This window comes from Ips typographus, linkage group LG2 (genome assembly GCF_016097725.1).
Source record: "Ips typographus isolate SLU linkage group LG2, UJ_Ityp_2.0, whole genome shotgun sequence".
NCBI lineage: Eukaryota > Metazoa > Arthropoda > Insecta > Coleoptera > Curculionidae > Ips > Ips typographus.
In genome coordinates, this window is record NC_138423.1 from 26,458,014 (window position 1) to 26,473,024 (window position 15,011).

Consider the following 15,011-nt stretch of genomic DNA (forward strand, 5'->3'; position numbering starts at 1 on the left):
GTCGCGTGCCAGAATCAATATTTCCAGCGCCTTTTCAAAGTCTAGCTTTTTCCTTTTTAGCGAGCATTTAGTACATTACGAACGACGGATGTCGTGAAGAAAAACCAGCCTAAAAGGATATAAAATTTAATCGAAATTGTTAATGGTGGTGATTTTAGTTGAAAGATTTTAAATTACGTCTCGGGTATTTCAACTGATTACTGCTATTTGTTGTTTACTGAGCAACTTTGTGTTTGTTCGTTTCGTTTACTTCTGTTATACCTATTACGCACTCAAGTGATTTATTCGTATAACAGACTCCCGTGCGAGTGAATAAAACCAATTGCAAATTCAACAACAATAATAATTATTGATGTAAACGCGATCACTCGATTTTTAGTGCGAAGATCGCGTCGTGTGGCGTGTGGAATTTCAACACTCCAGTCCGAGTCCGATTCTCGTCTTTCGTTTTCGACTATTTTCGAGTCGACCTGTGTAATTTGTAGTCGAAACTTGGAAACATATTGAAAACATGAGTGAAAGAATGCTGGTTAATGGACTTAGGAAAGTTCAAAAAGTGGGCATTTACACAGACGTTGATGAGGACGATGCTGACAGGGAATCCGAAAATGCCAATCCCCTTATGGAACAAAACAGGATGGGTTAGTAGAGAATTTTTATTATTGTTTCCCTAAGTGAGGTTATGTATTTATTGATCTCTTGATCTCCCTTCAGATTTTAATACGTTTCCACGCAAGTTTAAAACGTTTCCAAAACGTTTTCAATTCTGCCATTTAAACTAATTTTCAATCTTATTCCACCTTAAGGTCGATTTGTCAACTTTTGGGATCCTACGGAGATTGAATTAAATAGCATAGAAATTGAAAACACCTTATTGATTTTGAAATTGAAAAAATACTACTTTATATTTCAATATTTCAAATTTACTTAGATTTTTCCTTAGTTTAAATAATGGGGTTAATAATTGGGTCTTTCCAGTTTTTCATTTGTTATTTGTTATTAAAAACTAGGAGGAGCCATTGTAAATTTGGTTGGCAATTGGCGTTTCAAGATAAGAGATACTCCCTCTGGTGATCAGTTATGAAAACAGTTTCGGGCATTCTAGCTGTCATTTCTCCCTTTGTTTACGTTGATTTTGGCATATTTTGGTTAGGAATTTAGCACAGGTTTCATAAATATGAAGTGACACTCTGACATTGTCATATTATTTTATTTATAATAGAGAGTTTTTGAAGCCCCTCAGAAAACACTCCGATTAACGCCATTTGACAATTTTGACATACGGTATGCTATTTAGCGTATACCGTTTCCGTAGCTTACGGACGGTAGACATAACGGTTGCGGTAACGAAAAGGCAAAAATCTAACCTCAATTCTCAATTTAATTTTGTTATTGTTCTGTGGTGCTGATGTCTGCGAGTTTGAGTTTGTTACTTTTGGAGATACTGTGACATATCAAAATTAAATTAAAATTATGCTCTAAAAGTTAACTCTGGGGTTTTCATTTAGAACTTCGAGTAACAGCACATCCTCTAGACCACTATCATCCGAATCAGTGTCAAATGCAACAATTTCCTCATTCAACATTTTTAAATTTTAATTTGGCGAGCACCAACAGTTTGCGTCAAATCAAATAGTTATCAAACAACTTGTGATTACCGTTATCGTTGTTGTTCGCCGGAGGTTCAAAAACTATATATTTATCTGTCAAAATAGTCGTGCGGTTAGGTTTATGCTAACCGATACCGGCTCAGGATATGTACCGTTTCAAAAACTCCCTAATGTTAGGTTAGGAACATAGGAACGTGTTGCCCGATTTTAGTTCAAATGGCGCTGCGATCAGTGCGATCTTAACTTGAAACACCAATAGTGGTGAAGTGGAGTGAAATGTGATTGGCTAGTTGGCGGTATGATGTACAGGGTCATAGGTATAGGTTTTTTTAAAACTTCCAGGTTCATAGTTTTTTATTTCTAAAAATACATTTCTACAGCAACTTTTCGCGTAGAATCAAGTACCAGGTCAAGCGAGGATACCCTTTTTGTATCAAATGTCAGCTTCATACTTCAGCATCAGTTTTTGCCTATCTCTATTAATAAGAGCACTTCCCATTTAAATATGTCCAACTTGGCCCACCCTGTACAGTACAACAACAGCACAAATCATAATTCAACATTTCAATTTTAACAAAAATTTGCAAAAGCATATGATTGGCAGAGCGTGGATGGCCTTATACCAAACTTTATTGCCACATGCAATTCTTTTCATAAGTGAATTGCAAGAAAAATAGGTAATTTTTAAATTGTTACTTTAATGGAGACTCCATTGAACCGTTACCATTAACGTTGATTAAACACTTAATCCCTAGGCCAAAAAATAGCCTAGCTGCAAAGCTGTTTTGATTTCCTTAAACAACCTAATGATTTTATTTTTTATTATGGTTTAGAGGCAGTTTTATTTATTTTTTTGCCGTTCACTTCGAAAGTTTAATTTATAATTGAGCAGTACTTTTCGCATCACATGTAATAATAATTGATTACATCAATTGAGTTTGATCGATAACTCTGTCTGTTAAGGTTAGGCATTATTTCTTTAAACGTCATTGTAATTTTTAATATAGATATGCGGTTCGGGACTCTGGAAGCTAGTTGTTAATGTCGAAAAGGGGTATCATTATAGTACAAGATGACGATTCTGATGAGGATGAAGTCTATCAAGTAAGACGTACGTACTTCTTTTGCCGCAATACAAACATACTACTAGATATTGCTTTAATAATTAGTACCACTTTTATCAGTATTGCTTGCAACCTGTTCTGTATTATGTAAACATCAATTATTAAGGTACCAAACATACTGAGAAATGCAATTGAGTTAGCGATTAGTCAAGTCCTTGAAGTCAGCAATTTGTGCTAATAATATCAAATTTATGATACTGGGGAGTCATAAGCTGGTTATATTGTTGAAACATCATGTGATATAAAGCCTTAACAAAGCTAAATTAATTCATTTCAGTAATCACTTGAAATAGTAGGTTGAATAAACCGTATGTTGCACCTGTAGGTACGCGTTTTATGTCAGTAGGTAAATCACATTCCGAGAGTTGTATTTTTAACGTTAGCCAGTTCAAAAGTGTATTTTTACGATTTGTAAATGTGCCAGTCAGCACCAGTTTCAGTCCACAATAGATTTTACACTGAGGCAAAGTGAAACACATCACCGCGGACAAAAATTGTTCAAATTGATTGGGGTTTTCAAATTATTGTGAAAAGTGCGACATGAGTTCGCGTGGAGTGAATCAAACACCGGACTGTGATGAACTGGTTATTCTCGTCAATTCTCCGAACTTTTTGAGGGTTGATTCCTTTGTTGATGCTAATAGATCAGGTCAGTAGGCTATGTAAGGTTGCTGAAATTTTGATAGGAATTATGTATTAATTTCATGCATTCAGGATTTAGGAAAATTATTAAACGTCATTTTCGTGCAAAAATGTATTTAGGTACCTATAAGAAAATACGTAGTTTACTTGTTCATTAATAATGGAAATATACCTATAAGTCACAAGGCATTTTTTTACTTATTTTTTATTTTGCTCTCTAGTTAGGGACTACACTAATCAAATGGTGTTCCATCATTTGTTATTAATAAAATAAACAAAAGCATAATAGCTATTCTTTGGTGGTACGTTGTAAAACGTATGACTACTATAATTATGTGGGCTGGGCCAACACTGCCAGCTAAAGGTGTGGTATTATCACATAGGAGTATAATTATAAAATGTGACAGGAAGTTTTAAGCCATAATGATAACTTGAATAATTCCTAATTGCCAATGATTCGAAAAATTATTTAAGATTTTTTTTTATATAAAGTATTTGCAGAATTTCGAGCACATTTCGAAAATATTTAAATATTCCCGATGATTTATTAGAAAAAACATTATTATTGACTGTAGTCCTTTTATTTCTAGGTTAAGAATATTTTCGTAGTAATTTTTAGATTCAACTACATCAAATGGCTATTTTAGTTTTTTTAATTACATACAGGGAAGCCGAAAAAAAAAAGAGATTGGTCAGTCCCCAGTGAATGACCCTCTGCACCTAGGTTTTCATCATAAACGCTGACAACAAGGTAGGAGGGAGGGAGGGAGTAAATGCGCCAGGTGCCACTTTTGATGTATGCTCTTTCTTCGGCAATGAACTGTCCTCATTTACTATAAATAATTTTCAAGTTTTCTGCTCTGTATTTTATACTAATAGTTATATTCTTGGTTTTTGTTTTGATTTAATTATAAAAACACCTCGTTCATTTTATCATAATTGAATTTTTAATTTAAATACCGTAGTTAACATTATCATTAATTTTAGTGATGGACGAAATTTGAAAAAGCAACGCTGCTCTTTATCAATTTTTGTGATTTAATTAAAAGAATAGGGGCTACACCGCGTTTATTAATGCTAAGCACAGACAAATTAAAATTTGATAAGGAGAGGATTTCGTTAGTAGAAAGTAGTATCGGTCGAGTTGGGGAGGTCAGTCGGTCTCCGCCATCTAGCTTGCTTTTTAGTTTCGTTTAGTAATGTATTTTAATAAAGTGTGCGACAGTGCGGACCCGTTTGAGGATAGGGGTGCTTGTATATCAAAAAGTGAAGGTAATGAAGAAGCGAGACAAGTTTCCTGTCGGTTTTAACACACTTTATTCCGATTTTGGTCAAATTATTTAAAGCATTATCGTAGGCCAGTATATTCTCGCGCTAACCAAGGTATAATAAACTGGCTCCTAGAAAGTTCATAAGAACCACCACTGGTTTCTCTTTTCTTACCGCTGATTTCATATGGATAGTTTCGAATTTTTCATATTTGTATACAAAGAGTTTAATTAAGATGGTAGGTGAATACATTTATATTGGCGTTTCAAGGTAAGAGATACTCCCTCTGGTGATCAGTTTTCAAAACAGTTTCGGTCACTGGTTTCATAAATATGAAGTGACAGTGTCATATTATTTATAATGTTAGGTTAGGAACGGGTTGCCCGATTTTAGTTCAACTGGCGCAGGGCGCTGCGATCTTAACTTGAAACGCCAATAGTTTGCGACACTTCCTCTGAGGTACAGGGTTGGTCCGTATATTTAGACAATTTGTGGCGACTATTTTTATAGTTAGGAAAAAAACTGTTAATACAATAGTTATAGGACTCGTCGACGTTATTGACTAAAATAAGAGACCATGGCAAAGGTGAAAAAAAATACAAAGTTGATGATTTGGAACACCCTGTATATTTTCTGATGAGTTGATTGATAATTTTCTTCTGATTTCAAAAATACTTTTTTTTTTAGTTTTCGAATTATTATCATTTGAAGATTGTGATTGTATTTCGTTTATGAAGAAAGTCGCCAGGAACTGTCTAAATATACGGACCACCCCTGTACAACATTTACTAGGTGTTATGATTTTTGATTCTGAACAATAAATATCAAATTGCAGGCAATGAAAGTCCATCCTCGTTTGTTGGAAACGCACAATTTCCGGACACGGAACCAGAATTGCCCAATGAAATTTCAGCTCCCTACGAAGTACCTCAATTTCCAATTGAACAAATTGAGAAAAAGCTACAGATCCAGAGGCAGTTGACCACAAAGTAAGCTATAACTTTGAATTTATATTGAAAACACAGGCTTATTGAGTGAGCGTCCAATTTAAAATGGTATTTTGCGAATTGTAGAATTTGAATGAAATGACATTTATTACCTCGTAACACAGAAACTTATTATTGACTTAGTAGAAAATCCAATTAAACGTGTTGTATCTAGATTCGATCGGTAGCTTTGGAAGTAACGAAACTGCGGGACTGTTGGTTAGATATCATCTTTTCTAATATGAAAAACGTGATCAGTTGCGAAAAATCGCTTTCACTCTTAGTGATGCAAAATAAATGTAAAAGAAGGGTGTTTGGTTTCGATTCTGAATATCCGATGATTGTTCAATCTTTTTGCGGGTGAGTTTTAATTCTCCATATACATCCGAAAACTACCTGTTTCTAATGGAAATTTTGGAAATGTCAAATTGATGTATTTTTGAACCTGGTATAACAACTTTGTTCTTTCAAAAACATTTGAAAGATTTTCTTTTTTTACCTCCGCTTTATACATATGGGGGTTTTGCAGGGCTCTAGAAGATCGTCGAAGTCATTACGAACCTTCTGTTGCCGGAGCTGCAGAACTAGATGAATTAGATGATCATGACCTTTACGTGCCTCATTTTCAAAGAGTGTCAATTTCGGGCGAGGATACAAGCGGGGTAAGTTATTAAAATGAAACTTTCTCTATTATTTAAATAGCGCAAATTACTTAAGTATTATAGCGTATATCACCGTATCACATTACCTAAAACGGATAATCATTAAATTGTGAAGATAAAATTTATATAACAATTTCAAGAAAAAAAAATGTATAAAGCTGTTTATAAAAAAAAATTAACTAAACAAAAAAACTAAAAACTAAACTAACAATTAAGAACAAACATTTAGAAAACTAAAAAGTTTACATATAGGAATCATGAGTATTGGTTTATAAAAACTAAATTAGCAATTAAGAACTAACAACTACAACTAAGAGATGCTCAACTTTTAACTTCTTAGTTTAATTGTTAGTTGAAAAATAAAAAGTGGCACGGGCACGTTTTCCTTTTTGACGTTTTTGTTTTGGTTATCCAGAAGGGATTTCCTTGATACTCCTCTTCACAGTGTTAATAGTTCGTATTCCTTAAAACAGTCCACCTTTGTTCGCAAACCTTTGGATCCTCATTAAGTATTACCCCAATGGTTTCCCACGTCTCTTTCATGACTTTATTTTTAAAACCTGGATCTTGCTTATTGTAAATAAATTCAAATTTTTGAACTTGCGGTAATTTAAAAATGTCATTATAAATACACGATTTACATTACTTACTTCAATCAGTATAGTTAACTTAAACAGAGTTGAATACTTACTTGACAAACTCTGGATTTAAGTCAAGACAATCTCAAGATCAACTGGCAAACAATGGAAACAATTCAAACCAACAAACGTACGAGATGATAAAAGCAAATGTCATTGCTTTTCTTTTTGACATCTGTCCGTGTAAATTTAGTTGGTTTTATAAACGGTATGATGGTTCTAGTTCTTAATTTCTAGTTTTTAGTTGCTAGTTCTTAATTGTTAATTGTTAGTTAAAGTTTTATAAACTTACCTTAAGCCGTTTATAATATAATAATCTTTTTGGTTAACAGATTACTTGTCAGTTTTGAGTTAAGTCTTGCAATAATTTGAAATATTAAATCAGGAATTATGTACTTTTATACGCCGCAAGACATTCTTCGAACACCCGGAAAAAAAATTCGAAGAAAAGGCAGGTCAATACAAACCCTCAACATGGTAATCAATAGCAATTTTGTTTCTATGCTTATCCTTATTACGGTGCGTGTAATTCTTATTGTACTAGAATTATTTTTTTTTGTAGGTTCCTTTGGAGGATCTCGAACGGGCTTCCAAGCTCATTATTCAAGCGTTGGAGATCCGAAAACGTTATATGAGCATGTCCCATCAGAGTTTCTCATCGACCGCAGCCAGATTTTTGGATCCTGACAATGAGCAACAGAAGCACGACGAAAAACAAACCATTGAAGGTACAGTACATCTTTTGTTCTAAAGATCACTTGATTTTACACAATTTTACTTAATTTGATTAGATACCACTGTTACATATACAGATGTGGTAAAACTAAAACTGGCTGTAGGAAAACCGTGAAACTGACAGAGAAACATAGATATTAATTGCATGCGCGAGACAAAGACAGAAAATAAAATGTTTAGTATGCGAATTCAGAGAGATCTTTGACAACATCGCAAAAAATTGCCGCCTACTTGGACTTTGTTTTCTGTTTTCTGTCTTTGTCTCGCGTATGCAATTATCAATGTTTCTCTGTCAGTTACGTGGTTTTCCTATGGCCAGTTTTACTACACCTGGGGTTAAAGTGAACGCAGGCTGAAGCAAGGCCTGAAGAAAATCTTGACATTTTTTTTTCTTTTTTTTGGAAGTTACTTCTTTGTTTTGAAATTGGGTTTACTTATACGTACTGTGTGGCTTGTGATGGATCAATAAAACATTTTGCAATACCTGAGACAGTCCAGACTATTAACAGTTGTTTTGTGCGATCGAAAAAGTTTCTTTTAAAATTACGGATTTTTCATACTCACAATAAAACCATATTGTTTGAATTTGAAACAAACAATTTGCTAGTCAAAATTAAAAAACGGAATGTGTGATTTCATTGGCGCTTAGTTTAGATGTGTTTTTCAAAAATAACATTTTATGAGTTCAAGATTGGGATATTGTAATCACTGGAAAGTCTAAGATCCTCACTAAGAACAGGGTGAACGCCTTATTGTTTACTTAGTAATAATAATTATAGATTATCGTTTATGTTTGCAGAAGTAAACAGACATCTTATCTAAAGCATATAAATTGGGATATTACTTGTTTAAAACCAAACATGTTTATTATTAAGAAATTTAGACATTGATACAGATTGATGATGATATGAAACCGGTATTTTTATATTGGTTATAAAAGTATTTAGTGATCCTCAACTTATCAAAACTAGAAAGTTGTTATCGGGAGCAGAACAACTTATTTTTAATTTGTACTGGCGTAATAATGTGTTTTAATATTATACGTTATTACCTTGAATACCACACGTACAATTTTGTTTCTAATCCAACCTAATCTGTTAGTTAATGTTTGCAGCTATAAAACTATAGTTTTTCCATACCATCAATACACCAGTGCATCTTTATTTCATATATTTATTTCCTTCTTTTTTAACGCATTCTAAATGATTTTACTTAGATGAAGAATATAAGTCCCTGCTGATTAAAACAGCAAGAACCTCCATAGACGACGTTGTAATGCAATCGCTGACAAGAGAAGATATAGTACGTCTTTTAAAGTCAGAGATATCCTTTCCAGGTAAAATGTATACACAATTATATGAACCAAATATTCGCCTTTTTGCTTCTGTTTTGTTCGTAAGTTTGTATTTCTTACAGTTTCACCCCATTCTTGCGAATATTTGGTATTTTATTATAACTCTGGTTCTCACAAAATAAACTGAATACATGAACACCCTTACTTGACAGGCAAGTTTTTGAGAATTTTGATGCTAACAACACTTTTTGGCATGAACTAACATGCAATAAATACCGATCACTTTTCACACTTCACATTAAAGTTTGATCAACGGCTTGGATAGTCGTGGGATGAGGAGGGTAACAGAGTGCCCAGCACCACAGTTAATTGTTTCTGTTACCTTCCCTCATCCCAGGACTACCCAAGCCGTTGTTCTAAAGTAAGGTGACGATAGTAAACCAATTAAAGTTTGATGTCCTTAAAGTAGCCACAGTTGTACACGTTTCCAAGGAAATTAAACAATATATTTTGGTAAAGTAAGCCAACTATTGTTATTTTGTACAGGGTGGGGTAATAAGCAGTTAAATAAAATGACTGAGTTAAATGGTATTCTTCGTTTTAGTGGTAGTGAAATGCGGTCTAGCAACGGATTTAGAGACAGAAGAAGTTTTTTTTTTTCTGGCCACATTTATTAAGACGACTTTTTTCAAAGCTTTATTATGAATATAATTAGTTGGACAAACAGTCGCTTGCACAGCTTATCATTATTAACCCATCCTGTATGGACTATGGATGTATTTTTCTATTGTATACTTCTTATAGAGCCGTTGGAGGCAGTCGTTATGCAAATTGCTTTAGTAGTAACACCAAATGAGACGTTTTTTCTAGAACACGGTATTCATCATCCTCCAAGAACAAAGCCGTGGGAAGCACCGGAAATTCTTGAAACAACTGAAGTTTTCAAAAACAACGGGGGAGTGTACAACGTGTACTGTAATGAAGAAGCTGTCAAAACGGGAAAACCCAACGATTACCCGTACCCCGATGTGGTACAATTTACCAACGATTTTTACACCATGTGTAACATGATTGCCGATGGGCCTTTGTAAGTTGATTTAACCACAATTGCCCTAATATTTATTTAGACAAACTGATGATTAACACAGGAAGTCCTTTTGCTATCGTCGACTGAGCTACTTGTCCTCCAAGTTCCAGTTGCACGTTCTCCTGAACGAACTCCGGGAGTTGGCGTCGCAAAAGGCGGTGCCTCATCGTGACTTTTACAACATCAGGAAAGTGGACACGCATATTCACGCTGCTTCTTGCATGAACCAGAAGCATTTGCTACGGTTCATTAAGAAAGCGCTGAAGAACAACGCGGACGAGGTGGTGACCGTGAGCGGCGGAAAAGAAATGACTCTCCGGGAAGTGTTCCAGGTCGGTATTCAGGACGAAGATGAGGTTGTGGATCTTGTAAGTTTGTGGTGGTTTTTGGGGTTCATTAGAGAGCAATAGAGTGGCAGTAGTGGCGTAGTTTTAACGCGTACCTAGAGTAGAGTTGTTGTTTGTGTTTATGTTTCATTCGTTGTCTTTTTAGTGTAGTGATCGCAGAATTTGGTTATTTTACTTTGCATGTAAGTCCAAAAAATAGCATTTTGAGAGTTACAAAATTTAACGAAGATGCTAACTAGTGTAAGTGACGTTTGCACGAGCTTTAACAACCGTGTGTAGTGTGTTGAAAGTTGGTTATACATGTATTCGAATCTCAGTAACCATAAGACCTACAGTGTCGGTTAAATAATATTATGATATTGTTATGGACTCTTTTAAGATGGATTTAGTATGACTGGCTCTGTTTACTTGAGTCGTAGTTTGTGTTATGGAAAATGTGTCTGTATTTGCATTTTGAAACCGTTAATATGTATAATAGCTATCTATCTATCTATACGTATATTTGTTTTATACCTCGATAATCCTTCCTATACGTAGCTGTATTGCATGCGAGTCTGGCTACTGAAACCCAAAAACACTTCAAAATGACTTTGATAGTATGAATCTTTGGTATAAACTGATTGATAATAATTATTGACAATATTATTGCTTCATGAAAAGTTTAGTATTATATTATGTTTGTTACTTTTCAGTCAATGAATCTTACACCGTTTGACTTGACCGTTGATATGCTGGACGTTCATGCCGACAGGAATACCTTTCATAGATTTGATAAATTTAACGCAAAATACAACCCCATCGGTGAGAGCAGACTAAGGGAGGTGTTTTTGAAAACCGATAATTTTATCAATGTGAGTTTGCATTTAATCGGAACATTATACCTATAATACAAGAAGGTTTCCAGGTTAAGATTATACAAAGTTTTGTGTGGTTTTTTAGATAATAAACAGCAAAGAAAACAATACATATTTTCAGTTTGAGATATTAATGATAGTATTAAAATACCCAATTTTTTCTGTAACTTAACCGATACTTTTCTAGATATTACAATAGTGTGTATTTGTAAATCTGATAAATTATATTTACTTCGTCGCATCTATTAAAATATTATTCTGTTGTCTCATTTTTCAGGGCAAATATTTTGCGAGCATAATTAAAGAGGTAGCTAGCGATTTGGAGGAATCGAAATACCAAAACGTGGAATTACGTCTGAGTATTTATGGAAAAAGCAAAGACGAGTGGGATAAATTAGCTGCATGGGCCATAGACTCCAACGTTTATTCCGACAACGTGCGTTGGCTGATCCAAACACCGAGGCTGTTGTAAGTAGAAAATACAACATAACACTTGATTTTTGAAATACTTTAATTTAAAAGAGTTGTTTTAAAACGGTGGCTTATACCTATTTGATTTTTATGGTGGCTGTTGTCCCATTCGTAATTTCTTTTTCATAGTTATTGTTACTGTGACGTTATTTATAGAATCTGGTTGCGATTTTCATCTCATCTGCGTATGTTTAATGTTCTGCGTTTGTTTTTGGTCTTGTTTAATGCATTATGTTACACCTACTGGATAAAAAATAATGACGCTATTGAGCTAACAACATTTTTGAGATAAGTATAGTTGTCACCAGTGGTATAATGCTACTTTTAACTAAAAACTCCTTTCTAAATTACCAATAACTGTACATTATTATTAACATACTTATTGATTACAGTGACATCTTCAAACTGAACAAAGTTCTGAACACATTTCAACAAGTTATTGACAACATATTCGTTCCGCTGTTTGAAGTGACGGCCCGGCCGAGCTCTCATCCAAACTTGCACAAGTTTCTGCAGTACGTCATTGGATTTGATTCGGTCGACGACGAAAGCAAACCAGAGAAAAATCCGTTGTTCGATAAAGACACCCCCAAACCGGAAGACTGGAGCGATGAAGAAAATCCGAATTACGCTTATTACATGTACTACATGTACGCCAATTTGACGGTTCTAAATCACTTTAGAGCTGAAAAGGGTTTGCCTACTTTCGTATTAAGACCTCACTGTGGTGAAGCGGGTCCTGTCCAACATTTAGTATGCGGTTACATGCTTTCCGAGAATATTTCTCACGGTCTTCTGTTGCGGAAAGTGCCTGTCCTTCAATATTTATACTATTTAGCCCAAATTGGTATAGCCATGTCACCGCTGTCAAACAACAGTCTGTTTTTAAATTACCACCGTAATCCTTTACCGGAATACCTGGCCAGAGGTTTGGTGGTTTCATTGTCCAGTGACGATCCGTTACAATTCCACTTTACCAAAGAACCTTTAATGGAAGAGTATTCGATTGCAGCGCAAGTCTGGAAACTGTCTAGTTGCGACATGTGCGAACTGGCTAGAAATAGCGTTTTAATGTCAGGCTTTCCGCACAAAACTAAACAGTATTGGCTAGGACCTAATTACACTAAAGAAGGTGTTGCCGGCAATGATATTGCCAGGACTAACGTTCCTGATATCAGAGTTGCCTTCAGATACGAAACTCTTATAGATGAATTTTCAAATATTTTCAAGAATCACAAGTTAGAAATGGAATTCAGGGAATAATTCTTCACAGTTTACTGCATTTGCTACGTTTTAAATGTTATTATTAGTGGCAGGTGAAGAGCTCTGACGATTTTTTCTAAACACATGAAAAAATAATTTAATGTGGTGTTCCACCACAGCCTTAACTTTATTGAAGCTGGATGTATAGTTCCGCTATGTAAGTTATTGATTAGTATTTAACTTTATATACATAAACTTTATAGAATGTTTTTACATTTATTTCTACTAATTAGTTTAGATTAAATTTATTACACCATGATTTTTTTTATTTAATTCAAAATTGTTTGATTGCAATACCAATTTATAATAGTTTCTTTTTTAGAATTTCATATATTTTATTGAACTAATTTGTTCAAAATAAAATAGCGTTTATTTATAAAAAAAAACGCATGTACTGTGTAAGTTTGTTCTCCAATTTATCATATATTTTTAAAATAATGATTAAATTAACTAGATGCTAAGTTTAGTACTTATTACTGTTAATATATTTGCTAAAATATATCAATTATTTATTTAATTATGAAATTGTATATTGGTGAGTGATTTATTTTGAAATTTACTCACAGATGATTTATTGTAAATGAGCTAATGTTATTAAAATTATTGTGACGGAAACTCTGTATTATTTAGTCATAGTGGGTTGTTTATTAGGTTATTTGTGCTTTCTCCAAGCATTTTAGTTTTTTTTTTTTAAATCCTTAGGAAATCAACGTTAACAATAAGAACAAAGAAATCATTTAATGCTCTCCGCAAAGATGGAGAAAAACTCGTGACATGTGTCAGTCTGCCGAAGCGGATGTGACGTAATTTGACAGTTGGTTATATAATATCAATCAGACTTTTGCTGACGTGTTCAATTGTCAATGCATCCAACTTTTTTTATACATCCTGGACAATAATAATTGTTATAAATACAGGGGGTCCAAATTGACTGGAAAGTAAATATAAAAAATAAACTCCCAACTGTAGTCGAAAAGTGCCCCCTAACGGAGCTAGCAAGACGTAAAAGTGAGCCACAATGAAATTTGGCATATATGCTCACCATTTTGAAGTGGGCATTTAGGAATTCTTTAAAATAATCTGGACAGTTACGGGAGCCGTCTAAAAAGTTTGACAGTTTCAAATTTCTTTTAGCTGTAATTTTAGGGCATTCGGGCTTTTCTCAGGGCATTCTTCTTTTCTTTGTCTGTCATTTCTTGAAACTACGCAATATTTCCTTTAAAATAAGGTGCAAGTCAATATTTTGACAGAAAATTCAAAATGGCGGCCTGCGACGACATTTTGTCTGTCATTTTTTGAAACTACGTGAAATTTCCTTTAAAATGAGGTGCAAGTCAATATTTTGACAGAAAATTCAAAATGGCGGCGTGCTACGCCATTTTGTCTCTCATTTCTTGAAACTACGTGAAATTTCCTTCAGAATGAGGTGCAAGTCAATAATTTGACAGAAAATTCAAAATGGCGGCCTGGAACGCTATTTTGTCTCTCATTTCTTGAAACTACGTGAAATTTCCTTCAGAATGAGGTGCAAGTCAATATTTTGACAGAAAATTCAAAATGGCGGCGTGCTACGCCATTTTGTCTCTCATTTCTTGTAACTACGTGAAATTTCCTTCAGAATGAGGTGCAAGTCATAATTTTGACAGAAAATTCAAAATGGCGGCCTAGAACCGTCAAAAATACAACTTTTTTATTTGTCAAGTTACAGTTACCGTCTCGGTGTCATTTTATGTTAAAATTTCCCGGAAAAGACGCTGGTTCAGTTGGTTTTTTGATATCTCAAAAACTAACAGAGTTAGACCTAAAATTTAACATTTTAACCATTTCTTTGCCAGGAACTCGGCCGGATTAAGAGATACATGAAATCTGACTAAAAAATATTTACAATATGTGATATTATGGTAAAGGAAATTTAACGCCCTCTAGCGTCCAAACGGAGTTATCAATCAACTCTTGTGGGGATATTTTTAGAACGCTTGAAATCTGCTCTATCTTTTGTTTTCTATGACATTTTGACGTAGCTTGTCAA

At 34.2% G+C, this 15,011-nt stretch overlaps 1 protein-coding gene across 10 annotated transcripts; it reads left to right on the forward strand.

Annotated features, from left to right (window-relative positions):
* Nucleotides 1–354: 354 nt before the first annotated feature.
* Nucleotides 355–13,597, forward strand: AMPdeam (AMP deaminase). Of its 10 annotated transcripts, none has more exons than XM_081972788.1 (10): nt 355–641; nt 5,481–5,634; nt 6,161–6,293; nt 7,494–7,659; nt 8,883–9,002; nt 9,831–10,047; nt 10,109–10,415; nt 11,087–11,245; nt 11,526–11,716; nt 12,112–13,597. In XM_081972788.1, the coding sequence occupies exons 1-10, from the start codon at nt 512–514 to the stop codon at nt 12,980–12,982; spliced, it is 2,448 nt and encodes an 815-aa protein (XP_081828914.1). In that variant the 5' UTR covers nt 355–511; the 3' UTR covers nt 12,983–13,597. The 10 variants fall into 10 exon arrangements, with proteins under 10 accessions (XP_081828914.1, XP_081828916.1, XP_081828921.1 ...); XM_081972790.1 differs by having other exon boundaries at nt 10,109–10,379; XM_081972794.1 differs by lacking the exon at nt 355–641 and adding an exon at nt 1,782–1,927.
* The last annotated feature ends 1,414 nt before the right edge of the window (nt 13,598–15,011 follow it).